We start from the raw sequence: 13,679 nt of genomic DNA on the forward strand, positions 1-13,679 counted from the left end.
TTTCTCTTCCGCAATCCATAACCGGATACGTCAATCATCTCAATGCGGTCCTCGCAAGCGGCTCCGGGGAATCGTATCGATCACATTGGCCGTAATATGAACAGGACGCGCGATAAATCCACTGGTAAAGTCTAGGTAGTGGTTAGGACGTTGGCGTTCGCTCCCGGGGTCCAGCAATTTCCAAAAGGGCCGACGCCTGGGTCCCCTGAAATAACCTCTGCGAGAAGAGATAAAAAACGAACCACCACAGCACCCCACCCGCGAGAATATTTGGTCGGATGGATGAGAGTGCGAGATGAGAAAAAAAGAGCCACTCTAGAATGTCAACTCTCTCCCACGCCCTAGACGTAAGCGCGGCCGGTATTCTAGCAGCAGCCCGCCCCCAGCGCCCGCCTCCGGATTCTCACCCTATCTCCCGAGAAGGGATCCACCACCAGTGGGGAGCCGGGGCACTGCCGCTTGATAGTAAGTCAACATGACTTTGCGCCCTTGGCGTGTGTCATGCACGCATCATAAAATAAAAGAGAAATATACATACATCATCCCTAAGTCGGTCCTGTTTGGTGAACAGGTCGACTATTCACAAAACCTCTCCAGTGCGCTCATCATGCTAACAGTTGTTTGTGTTGGTTCTTCATGAGAACTGGGATGGTTGATTTCGTTTTGGATGACTATCTTTGTGTGGTCCTGATCATTCCGGGCCTTGGCCCCCATCTCAGTCGGTGGTCTGGGACCTTCCGCTTTCTGGTTCTTCTATATTCATCACTTGGAAGTATTTCTTAGGCAATCTATTCTCTACCCATATCTTCTACATGTCCATACCATATTCAGCCGTTGTTCTCTCCACTCGTATCTTGCAGTCTCTCAACGTCAATCCTCTTATCGAATCATCCACATTTCTTACTCGATCTCTTCTCGTCTTCCCAATCATACTTCTGAGAACATCTCATCTCTGCAGCTTGTAAGTCGACTTTCTTCTCTGCTTATCATCACCACAAGTCCTCCGCCGCCATAAGTGATTATGGGGACAGTAACGTTGTGATAATAGTCCCTTTTGCATTTAATGGGGACGTGGGGAATTCCAGATCAGATCTTTCACCATCTTGATAAAAGCCACTCTCCTACGTTGAATCATCTCTGGCGATTCGGACCTCTGGTATCCACCTGTTCCATCATTCTCATGAAATTAAGATTATTGAACTAGTTACTTTTCTCAGGGAATCTCCATAACATTACAGTTAGACAACAATTACACATAGATATATAATGAATAAGCAACATACAACTTCACTTTTACTCTGCACTATAAGTAAAACCATAAATATAATTATTCGCTATTTCTATCCATTAGGATATAAAATATATAGATATTATATGCACTATCTCCTTATGTCCTCCCACACATAATACAAGATGTCATAAGACAACCAGCATAAGTTTCAAATTTTACTTTCTCAACAAGTTGGTTTGTTCCGACATCTATTACCTATAGTATTTCGTATCATAACATAAATAAGAATAGAGAATGAGTGAAGCAATCACCCCTTTGATGAAATAAGAAATAATAGGATAGAATCTCAAGGTCACAAAATTATAAATAGAATATATAATACAATATTGTCATTTGTTCTTATCATATATATAAACTAATATATACCACGATTTCTTCACGTGATTCCAATATTTTCTCAACTCTGCCACACCATATCTCTCATACAAATATAAAGAATACGAACACTTCTTTATATCACAGAATGGACATCCATACTCTTTCCATACTCATAATACTTTCTCCATCAAGAATTAAAATGATAACTCCAGCGTCCACAACAATGATTAATAAATAAATAATCAACTATATCATACAATAAAATATATACTATCTCCAATTTACCTCTCATAAATGATGAATAGATAAACTAAAATCAAAATTCAACATCCATTATCTTTCGTATAGGCCCCCCCCCCCTTTCACTGTGATGTTACACGTAGATAAATATAATAAATATAAAGCACAAATATATCTCCTTTCCTTATACATGGTACAAAATATCATATTACCACTCTTCTGGATACTTTCATCATATCAAAATTTATATTAAAAGTATAGGATATATATATAATATAATATAACATAATTATATACATACATCCCTGTTATAAATTATCAGGATCCGGTGAACTGCATGTTTTTAAAATGAATTAAGAAAAGATAGAATATACATACGTCATTCCATAGAAACCTTGTTCTTCAGTTTGTCATGTCTGGATTTTCTTTCACGAAGATAATATAATATATTAAATTCATGGATCAGGTCTAACTTAGCAATTGAGATATATTTTCCAACATTTCTGTTTATAATAATGCATGAATTCTATCAGTAAAGCAAGAAATTACAAAAAAAAGTCGCTGTCGATGGGATACTTTTGTTCTTCCTTATCTCGTTCTCTTGTGTTTCGCATATTCCATATAACAATTCTTTGTTGCCGGTCTTCTCCCATTCTTCATACCATCTTTTCTTCTCTCTATTTATCACTTTCTGAGCCTCCTTCTTTGCTTCACGATAAAGTCTTTGTGTTTCATCCGTTCTTTCGTTGAAGTGTCTTCTGTACGCTCTATTTTTCTTTGATGTTGCCTTTCTTGTCTCTTCGTTCCACCAGGGTGTTTCTTTGAGTTTCTTCCTGCCATTGGTTTTCCCACACACTTTCTCAGCGGCTGTTAGTAAGTTGGTCTTGAAAAGTTTCCATTCGTCTTCTACTGAGGTCGATTCTTCATTCGGTATGTTTTCTTGTATTAGATTTCTGAACTGTTCTGCTATGATCTTATCTTTCAACTTCCAGGATTTGATGTTTCTTTCTTGTATCAGGGTTACTTTCTGAGGATGTTTTATGATGATAGTGCCAACAACTAATCTATGGTCTCCACCCATTGCTACGCTCGGTATGACTATCAGGGTTACTTTCTGAGGATGTTTTATGATGATAGTGCCAACAACTAATCTATGGTCTCCACCCATTGCTACGCTCGGTATGACTACTTTATGGCTTTCACGTTTTCTGAACCAGGTGTTGCCGACGATCATTTCATTCCTCAAACAAAAGTCCAGTAAATTTTCCCCTTCATCATTTCTGTTTCCATAACTCCACGGTCCTATGATGTTATCAAATCCGTTTCTTTCTTTGCCAACTTGCGCGTTCATATCTCCCATCACGATAGTATTCCTTTCCTTGATGTGATCTTCCAAAAGACTTTCGAACTCAGTTTTATCATTCATCGAGCAACCGCTTTGTGGTGCATAACACTGCAAGATAGAAACCACTTCATGTTTTTGACTAAGTTTCACATTGATTTTCAATAGTCGATCCGAGATGTAAAATACTTCTGTTATCTTTTCCTTGATATCACTGCTAACTATCAACGCCACTCCATTTCTACAACTTTCTCCGCCAGACCAAATTAGATGATAGCCCCCCCTTAGTTCTTCTGTTCCCTGATCTCTTCTCTTTGTTTCACTTAATCCAAAGATGTCAAGCTTTCTCTGCATCATGATGTCAACACATTCTTCAATTTTATCCCTCAAAGTCATGATGTTCAAAATTCCCAGTCTCATTTTCTCTGGCGTCGTTATTTTCGTTGTCCGAAATCGTTGTCCATTTGTTGGGGGGTCCGGGCGTGCCGTTAAATCCATCCTGGTGGTTCCGAGGCTCTGTGATAGAGACATTTTAAGCTGATGGGATTTCTCCCGATGACTACCGACTCGCTTAAGTCTGACGTAGTTTTTCAGGATACAGGTAAGTTATCCCTACTTCCAGAGACGTTTATGGGTATTTTAAACCATCTGGATGGAGATTGGTTTCTAGTTTTCCTCCAGAAAAACCTCCCCCCAACTATTCCACTCAATCCCTTCTCCGATATGGAAAGAGTTTCCCAGCTGGAGGACTACCCATGTGTTTTTAATGTCTCTGGCAGACAGGCTGGTACTGTTTCAGCTTAACGTCCTCCAGCGGGACGTAAGGTACTGTTTCAGCTTAACGTCCTCCAGCGGGACGTAAGGTACTGTTTCAGCTTAACGTCCTCCAGCGGGACGTAAGGTACTGTTTCAGCTTAACGTCCTCCAGCGGGACGTAAGGTACTGTTTCAGCTTAACGTCCTCCAGCGGGACGTAAGGTACTGTTTCAGCTTAACGTCCTCCAGCGGGACGTAAGGTACTGTTTCAGCTTAACGTCCTCCAGCGGGACGTAAGGTACTGTTTCAGCTTAACGTCCTCCAGCGGGACGTAAGCTCTTTGTTCTTTCATAGATTTCCACTATTCTACCAACGATTTCTTCACTGATTCCAATATTTCTCAAACTCTGCCACACCTTCTCTCTCAATACTGCATCGAACGCCTTCTTTATATCCAGAAATGACATCCATAACTCCTTTCCATACTCATAATACTTTTCCATCAACTGCTTAATGCTAAAAATCAGGTCCACTGTTGATCTACCTCTTCTGAATCCATACTGTTCTTCTTTCAAATTTACTTCTATGTGTGATCTAATCTTCAACTCCATTACTCTTTCGTATAGCTTTCCCACTTGTGATGTTAACGTGATCCCTCTATAATTACTGCACACCCTTCTATCTCCTTTCTTATACAATGGTACTATAATCCCCTCTTTCCACTCTTCTGGTATAACTTTCTCATTCCAACATTTTTTAAAAAGTCTGTAAAGTAGGTGTATTCCAATTATTCCAGCTCCTTTCAACATCTCTCCTGTTACTTTATCAGGTCCTGGTGACTTGCCTGTTTTAATGAATTTGCAAGCTGTTTCTACGTCATTCCATGTTAAATCTTGTTCTTCAGTTTGTCTGTCTGGATTTTCTTTCTCGAACGTTTCATTATTAAGTTCTGGATCAGGTCTAACATTAAGCAATTGATCGAAGTATGTTTTCCACATTTCTTTTATTTGCTGTTCTTCAGTCACAAGATTACCTCCGCTGTCGATGAGATACTTTTGTTCTTCCTTATCTCTTCTCTTGTTTCGCATCATTCCATATAACAATTTCTTGTTGCCATCTTCTCCCATTCTTCATACCATCTTTTCTTCTCTCTATTTATCACTTTCTGAGCCTCCTTCTTTGCTTCACGATAAAGTCTTTGTGTATCTTCAGTCACAAGATTACCTCCGCTGTCGATGAGATACTTTTGTTCTTCCTTATCTCTTCTCTTGTTTCGCATCATTCCATATAACAGTTACGCTAACAGACGATTTTTTTTCCATTATCTGCAACTCGTATCTGGGTTCCTTGAAGAACACGCCCCTGTTTGATACATGAGTAAGAGTAACTAAAACTTTCAAAGTTCCAAGCAATGTACACACAAAATTAATATTTTATTTGGTTAGCCAGTCCAAATAGTTCCGGGTCACATTGAACTCGGACGAGTGAGATTCCAGGAAGCCCAGCTTGGCGAGCTCTTCGTTCAGAACCTCCATTACTGGAGGAGGCACCTTCTTGTCCTGGACAAGAGGGATGGAGACGAATTAGGAACAAGTGTACTCTCTCTCTTCATTGGGATTACGAAGTTACAGAAAGGGAATGGATTAAGGTAATAAATTCTAATAATACGAGTGAGATTCTAGGAAGCCCAGCTTGGCCAGCTCTTCGTTCAGAACCTCCATGACTGGAGGAGGCACTTTCTTGTCCTGGACAAGAGGGATGGAGACGAATTAGGAACAAGTGTACTCCCTCTCTTCATTCGGATTACGAAGTTACAGAAAGGGAATGGATTAAGGTAATAAATTCTAATAATACGAGTGAGATTCTAGGAAGCCCAGCTTGGCCAGCTCTTCGTTCAGCACCTCCATGACTGGAGGAGGCACCTTCTTGTCCTGTACAAGAGGGATGGAGACGAATTAGGAACAAGTGTACTCTCTCTATTCATAGCATTTCAATGGGTTACTCGTTTCTTTCTGTTGTTTCTCGTGTTGACCCAGCACCTAAGTATTGTGTCTCTATCGTTCCTCTGATGAGGGACATACTACGGGATCGGCAATATGGGTATGCTACGACACAGACCACATGAGTCTAATGGAGCCGTTGTGTTCCATTGCTACGGAATAAAAACAGCGGTGAAACAATCTTTTTTAATAAATAAATAAATAAAAAACTAGTGTACTTCCTCTATTCATTGGGGTGAAGAAGTTACAGAAAGGGAATGGATTAAGGTAATAAATTCCAATAATATTCATCTAGTCAGCTTTGGTTTGAATAGAAATCAAACAAGATTAAAAATATGTCTCATAACCAAACTCTTGAACTTCTTCAGACCGAAGAAAACACTAAAGGAATTTTCTTCAACTAATTTTTCCCCAGAATTCATTTCACCCTTCGTTCCCAGAATGTTTTACCTTTCGTTCCTGGAATTTACCTTAATGAGTTTCAGGAATCTCTTAACATTAATCGTTCCCGGAATTTATTACCTTACTACTCTTGGAGTTTCTTCTTTCTTACCTTGATTCGTTCCCGGAATACCTTACCTTCAACCATTCCCTGAATCTCTTACCTAAATTTGTTCCCGGAATTTACCTTGATTCGTTCCCGGAATTTCTCCTCAATCGCGTCCTTATCGTCCTTCTCCAGTCCCAACTCCTTCTTGATCGCCTTCAGCTGTTCCTGCAGGATATACTTGCGATGCTGTTGCTTCACCTTCTCTTCTACCTCGCGGCCGATTTTTTGCTGCAGCTTGTTCAATTCGAGCTCTTTCTTGAGCAGACTGAGCGACAGCATGAGTCGCTTTGGAATCTGTGGAAAGAGTCAATAAGTGAGTGAGTTATGAAAACGAACAACTCTTTTCGGTGGACTAATAACTCAGGATTAAAACTCTTCAAAGCCAGCCTAGTTAGGACAGTCACGCACTACCAGGTACACCTGATCTGGTCCGCCTGTCAGGTCTATGTGCCTGATAGACCCTGATAGTGTGTGTTCTCATCAGGTCTACCTGATATTGAGTGGCTGGCCTTAGCTTGGAGGGTAACACACCTGCCTTGTAAGCGCTAAGTCGCGGTTTTGGGCTGACTTTTGGTTTTGGCAACAAAAAATTACGAGCGGATGAACTTCGCACTCAACCTTCGCTATTTCTTCAGCAAGGGAAAATTCAAGCTGGTATCCTCCCTGTTTAAAGTCCCCCAATCAGACTATTTAAAATATTCCTCTTCTTCTTTTTTCTTCGCCTTTTCCCGTGTTTACACAAGCTCGGCGTTTTTTGTCAGCCCTCAACCAGCCCTAGGGTGATCGCTTTTGGGCTGACATTTGGTTTTCGGTGGGGTACTATTTAAAGCACTACTGATAATAAAAACCACTTACGTCCATTTCCTCGAGAATGGCCTGCTGTTCCGTGCCTTCAGCCCCGGTCAGTGCCGCCCCCAGGTCCGCCAAATATATCGGATTGTCCACCACTGGCGAGTTCTCCTGCTGAAGAAGAATCATCAGTTGCTCCTTATACAGGGGGTTCATACTGATAATGTCCCGCACTGTTTTGATCACCTCTTGCATCAGCGCCTGGGGGGAAAAGAAGATAGATAGAATATACCCTGTTTATACTGCAAGAATGAGACTGAAAAGTCCCTTTACTCCCGCAGTTTAAACAAGGCCTTATATATTTGGTACAGCTGCTCCTTATACAGGGGGTTCATACTGATGATGTCCCGCACTGTTTTGATCACCTCTTGCATCAGCGCCTGGGGGGGGAAAGAAGATAGATAGAATATACCCTGTTTATACTGCAAGAATGAGACTGAAAAGTCCCTTTACTCCCGCAGTCTAAACAAGGTCTTATATATTTGGTACAGTTGCTACTTATACAGGGGGTTCATACTGATGATGTCCCGCACTGTTTTAATCACCTCTTGCATCAGCGCCTGGGGGGGAAAAGACAGTACCGATATTCGACACGATATGAATATTTTATTGAGTGCCCTCTTTTTTTATTGCTAGCTAAAATGAAAACTCACGTTCATTGCCTTCGAGGACAAATTTCATCCTTAACATGTAAAGTTTTTTCACGGAAAAAAAGACAGTACCGATGTTCGACACGATACGAATATTTTATTGAGTGCCCTCTTTTTTTTATTTTTTATTGCTAGCTAAAATGAAAACTCACGTTCATTGCCTTCGAGGACAAATTTCATCCTTAACATGTAAAGTTTTTTCACGGAAAGGTTGCCTTTCTCATAAACTGTCCTCCTTCTCCCTTTGATTTCGAGATACTAATGAGATTTCATCGAAAAAAAAAGAGATCCAGTCAATCGGTTCTAAATAAATTAAAAATTACTTGAAGGTTAAGTAAAATTTATATTTTACAGAAACTTGAAGGTTAATTTTACAGAAACTTGAAGGTTAAAAATTACTTGAAGGTTAAGTAAAATTACTTGAAATTTAGTTTGTTAAGCATACTTAAATACTTGTCACAAATGTCGTTCCCCAATTAATAGACCTGGATAAATTTTATGACGCCTTGGATTTCAGATATGACAAAGTCCAACACATTAACCATTACACCACTGAGGCTAGATTTGTCCCAAATGTACCCACCTTGAACTCCTCACTCTGCTTGAACTTCTCGTGTTTCAAGTTGACCACCTCCACCATAGTCACCGGTTTGGGTTCATCCGGCCCCGGCCCCGGAACCGGTGGCGCCTCTTCGCTCTCCGTTGGCACCGCTGGTTTAACGCCGTTCCGCTTACGTAGCGATCGTTTCTTTCGAGCGCCACCGCCGTTGGTTTCCTCTAGAAGAACATCAAAACCATCTTTAACGCCCGGGAATTTCAGATTCATCACTGAAAATGGAAGACATGTGAATTCAAAACTAACTTTGGTGGGGACAGTAAGGTGGACCCAACGGGAAGTACAGTAGATACCTACCTCGATTATTTCAACTAATTGGGACCGGGGGTAGTTGAAATGATCGAAGTTAAATGATCACTTTCCATGATCTTTTCTTCAGATAAGATAGGATATCCTTTAAAAGAAGAACTAATTTTGGAGTTGAAATAATATTTGAGGTTCTACTGCTATATAAATTTGTAAATACAAAAACAAACTTTGGTGGGGGGACAGAAAGAAATGGTCCAAGTGTGAGGTTTGCATTCCTAGTTAGCTGAAAGCTTGAAGGGTAGGCACCTGCCTTGTAAGTTGTACGGGCTAGGTTTATCCTAAGCACTCTAAAACTGAACAGATATGGTTCGTACTCGGAATGGCTGACTGTCTCCAATTCTGTCCTCCTTATTTCTTCGATTTCGGGATGATAAGACCTTAGCAGTTAGGTACAGTCGTACAGTTCCCTCTGTCAAACCTTTCCTAAAATAATAATAATAAAAAGATTGGCTTAAAAGGCCAATGAAATGAAAGTAAAACAAAACTAACTTTGGTGGGGACAGTAAGGTGGACCCAACGGGAAGTAGAATAGATACCTACCTCGATTATTTCAACTAATTGGGACCGGGGGTAGTTGAAATGATCACTTTCCATGATCTTTTCTTCAGATAAGATAGGGTATCCTTTAAAAGAAGAACTGATTTTGGAGTTGAAATAATATTTGAGGTTCTACTGCTATATAAATTTGTAAATACAAACACAAACTTTGGTGGGGGGACAGAAAGAAATGGTCCAAGTGTGAGGTTTGCATTCCTAGTTAGCTGGAAGCTTGAAGGGTAGGCACCTGCCTTGTAAGTTGTACGGGCTAGGTTTATCCTAAGCACTCTAAAACTGAACAGATGTGGTTCGTACTCGGAATGACTGCCTTTCTCCAATTCTGTCCTCCTTATTTCTTCGATTTTGGGATGGTAAGACCTTAGCAGTTAGATACAGTCGTACAGTTCCCTCTGTCAAACCTTTCCTAAAATAATAATAATAAAAAGATTGGCTTAAAAGGCCAATGAAATGAAAGTAAAAAAATATATAAAATATTAAATATGTAAATACCTTTTGGTCCTTCATCTACATCTTCGTAAGGTGCTACGATTTTGATTCTCCTATGTGCTAGTAATACCAATCGCAATCGATCAGGAAGAGTAAGAACTTCACGAATATGGACAAATGATCCCACTGAGTATACTTCGGACAAATCTTTCACCAAGGACACTTTGTGATCACTGAAACCAAAGGATATTAGGATAGCATTTAGTTTAGTTGACATATTTATTTATTTAATATTACCTTATTTATACTTGCTGACATATTGCCTGACCATGTTCTCAGTTCCAAGTAGTTGACAGTTTTTTTTAATGATAAAAACTGCCTTATCAAAGAAAAACTGAGAAGAATCAAGGTCGGCCCTGCTTGAATAGGACTGAAAAGTCCCTTTAATCTAGCCATAGGCAGCTGCTATAATTATGGTCTAATTCTCAAATTATATTGGGGACATCATTCCATACCATAGCTGGGATTGAACCCACACCCTGCTGTTTACCAGGCGAGTGTCTTGACCACTACATGACTGAGGCTTTCTTTTCTCAACACTTTCAAGTTTCAAGGTATTACCTATACAAAGAAAAAAAAAAACAACAACTTTATTTCCTTACTTCTTGCTGAACTGCTCCTCTTTGTTTTCTTTCCGCAAGAACACTCCTGCATAGGGTTGATTCAAGTTGACTTTCCTCTTGATTAGGTCTATCAAAGGTTGATCAAATATCTGCAAACCCACATAAAAACAGGAACTGAGCCTTTAAAGTTTGAAACAAAGTTCTACTATCTATTTTGATGGACACTTTTTTTAAAATACTCCCTCCATCCACCTCTGGTGGGTGATTGAAAGGGGGTAGCTGCCAGCTTTTGCCCCAATCCCCCCCTTCTTTAGATGGATAGTAGTAGCTTTTGTTTTGCCAGAATAGGTAATGCTTTTGCTAGGAAATGGTCTCCAGTAAATGCCAGCTGAGGACATATCTTTACTACTTTTTTTCTACAGAGCTCATTATCTTCGGAGTAAAAAGTGTACCTACACAATCAACAACACTTCCTTCCTCTCCCTCTTCAGCCCATATTTTGAAATTTACCATGCAGAGGTTTAAAGGTACATAAAAAATAATAATAATAATAAGACCTTGAGACCTTGGGTGAGAATATCAAGAAATTGGAGGGCGACATATCACTTCACAAGATTCAGGATATTGCTCTGTGCGGAAGTGCCCAAATCCTGAGGAAGACCATCTACTAGAAGCAAGAAGAAACCTGGCCTGAAATTGGAGGGCGACATATCACTTCACAAGATTCAGGATATTGCTCTGTGCGGAAGTGCCCAAATCCTGAGGAAGACCATCTACTAGAAGCAAGAAGAAACCTGGCCTGAGGATTCTGGTTGAATCTTGGCCAGATTTTATTGATCCCGACAGTATATGTTTTATTGTTGTGTTGAAGTTGAAAATAATAATAAAAAACTAAGTACTTACAAGTTTAATAAATAAATAATACATACATCTACAATTTTAATAAATTTAGGGAACAAAGGTATTTTGGACACAGCAATGAGGGGTAAATGTGGCCAGACAGGTGGTACTGCGACTGCAGCTATAGCATTAGATTTGGTGGATATGTCCTCGGCTGGCATTATGTCTTTGATTGTGCCATCATCATCTTTGGACCCTCTGTCACCAGAACCACCTGAAAATTGGAGAAAGGAAATAATAATAGGATTAAAATTCATGAATTAAGTAGGTAATACTACGATTAATCAGAGTGAGTGAGTGAGTGAGTGTAATGAAAATAATTGGCACTTGGGTAACTTATAAATTAAGGCTGAATTGTTCTGTGTTGATAAATATTATAATGTTCTGTGACTAATTTTAATTGACCATTATGATTTTTAACCTACCTATCTACTAACAATATGAGAAATTGTGCAGAAGTCACGTCCGTGGAATATTGCTACCAAAGGAACTGGCACAAACGAGCAGTGACCAGTGTTATTATAGGGTTAGGTTAAATGCAAGAAGGAGTTTCCACAATTGGAGCAGTGCTTAGTGTTATTATAGGGTTAGGTTAAAAACCAAAAAGGAGCTTTTCTTTTCCACCGACATGACTTCTGCATAATTATCAAATGTTAGTTTTAGAGCTAGCTCTCTTTTATTTCAATGGTAAAGCTGAAGGCAAGATTTTCTCAGAATTTCAATTTTTTTTATTTTCTGCTTATCACTCTTATGTACTGTTATCAGATAGACTCACTCAATATCAACAAATTTTCTTCTTACCTTGAGAACTGAATGGTTTGAAGTTAGCTTTGCATTGATTCAAACATATCCTGGCCGAGTGAATCCCTCCATTATCTCGATAGTAGTTGGAATATCGGGATTAAAATCCATGAATTAATACTACAATTAATCAGAGTGAGTGTAATGAAAATAATTGGCACTTGGGTAACTTATAAATTAAGGCTGAATTGTTCTGTGTTGATAAATATTATAATGTTCTGTGACTAATTTTAATTGACCATTATAATTTTTAACCTGCCTATCTACTAACAATATGGGTACTTGTGCAGAAGTCATGTCCGTGGAATATTGCTACCAAAGGAACTGGCACAAACGAGCAGTGACCAGTGTTATTATAGGGGTAGGTTAAAAACCAAAAAGGAGCTTTTCTTTTCCACGGACATGACTTCTGCATAATTACCAAATGTTAGTTTTAGAGCTAGCTCTCTTTTATTTCAATGGTAAAGCTGAAGGCAAGATTTTCTCAGAATTTCAAATTTTTTTCTGCTTACTCTTATGTACTGTTATCAGATAGACTCACTCAATATTAACAAATTTTCTTCTTACCTTGAGAGCTGAATGGTTTGAAGTTAGCTTTGCATTGATTCAAACATATCCTGGCCGAGTGAATCCCTCCATTATCTCGATAGTAGTTGGAATATCCAAGGTTGATCCTACTGGGAATGGACATGATTCTAGAATAGTTTCTCACATTCACAGATTGTGCTATTCGTGAGAGGGCTGGCAGTTTTGAAATCATAACTTTACACTGTAGGAAAAGGAATATTAGCACAGTATTTTCTATATAGTCAGTACAGGAAGTTGGCTCTACTTTAGACCTTTGTAAGACCTTTTGACACTGTAAAACTGCACTTAAATGCAATTAAAATAGGAAAATAAATTCCAAATGCACTAATGCACTTGCGGAAATCGAGCTGAAATTTTTCAAAAAATTGCACCACTTTTTCTTCGTAATGCAAATATTGCAAATAAAATAGGAAAATAAATTCCAAATGCACTAATGCACTTGCGGAAATCGAGCTGAAATTTTTCAAAAAATTGCACCACTTTTTCTTCGGAACTCTGTTTACAAATCAACGAGCACAAAGATTTCGAAAAGCATAACACATTGCACATCTACCATTCGATTTTCTAGGCGTTTTTATGATACTAATCTTGAACCTTGAAGTCTTGTGACTTCGGAACAGGCAGGTTAGCCGCCTAATAAGGGGGGGGGTAGAGCCTGCCTTGTGCCTTCTAAGCGCTAGGTCGCGGGTTCGATTCCTGGCCGAGCCGAACTTTATCTTTATCTCATTCTCGGAACGGCTGGCTTTCTCCTACAGTCCTATTCTGTCTTCCGTTTCTCTTCGCTTTACGGACGATAAGACCATTGTTGTTACAGTTCCCTCTGTCATTCCTCTTCAAAAAGAGAGAAAATAATAATAATAATA

The 13,679-nt window shown here is 39.3% G+C and overlaps 2 protein-coding genes across 2 annotated transcripts; both read right to left on the reverse strand.

Moving 5' to 3' along the window:
- Positions 1–1,060: 1,060 nt before the first annotated feature.
- On the reverse strand, positions 1,061–3,587 carry LOC103518691. Its single transcript, XM_026830420.1, has 2 exons — positions 2,426–3,587; positions 1,061–1,164 (listed from the first exon to the last, which is right to left on the reverse strand). The coding sequence occupies exons 1-2, from the start codon at positions 3,585–3,587 to the stop codon at positions 1,061–1,063; spliced, it is 1,266 nt and encodes a 421-aa protein (XP_026686221.1).
- Positions 3,588–5,379: 1,792 nt separating this feature from the next.
- On the reverse strand, positions 5,380–13,309 carry LOC103518692 (lon protease homolog, mitochondrial-like). Its single transcript, XM_026830421.1, has 9 exons — positions 13,201–13,309; positions 12,796–13,103; positions 11,457–11,641; positions 10,567–10,676; positions 9,968–10,137; positions 8,579–8,823; positions 7,352–7,546; positions 6,575–6,790; positions 5,380–5,505 (listed from the first exon to the last, which is right to left on the reverse strand). The coding sequence occupies exons 2-9, from the start codon at positions 12,986–12,988 to the stop codon at positions 5,380–5,382; spliced, it is 1,440 nt and encodes a 479-aa protein (XP_026686222.1). The 5' UTR covers positions 12,989–13,103; positions 13,201–13,309.
- Positions 13,310–13,679: the final 370 nt, after the last annotated feature.

Source organism: Diaphorina citri, unplaced genomic scaffold, assembly GCF_000475195.1.
Source record: "Diaphorina citri unplaced genomic scaffold, Diaci psyllid genome assembly version 1.1 scaffold2310, whole genome shotgun sequence".
In the NCBI taxonomy this organism is placed as follows: Eukaryota; Metazoa; Arthropoda; class Insecta; order Hemiptera; family Psyllidae; genus Diaphorina; species Diaphorina citri.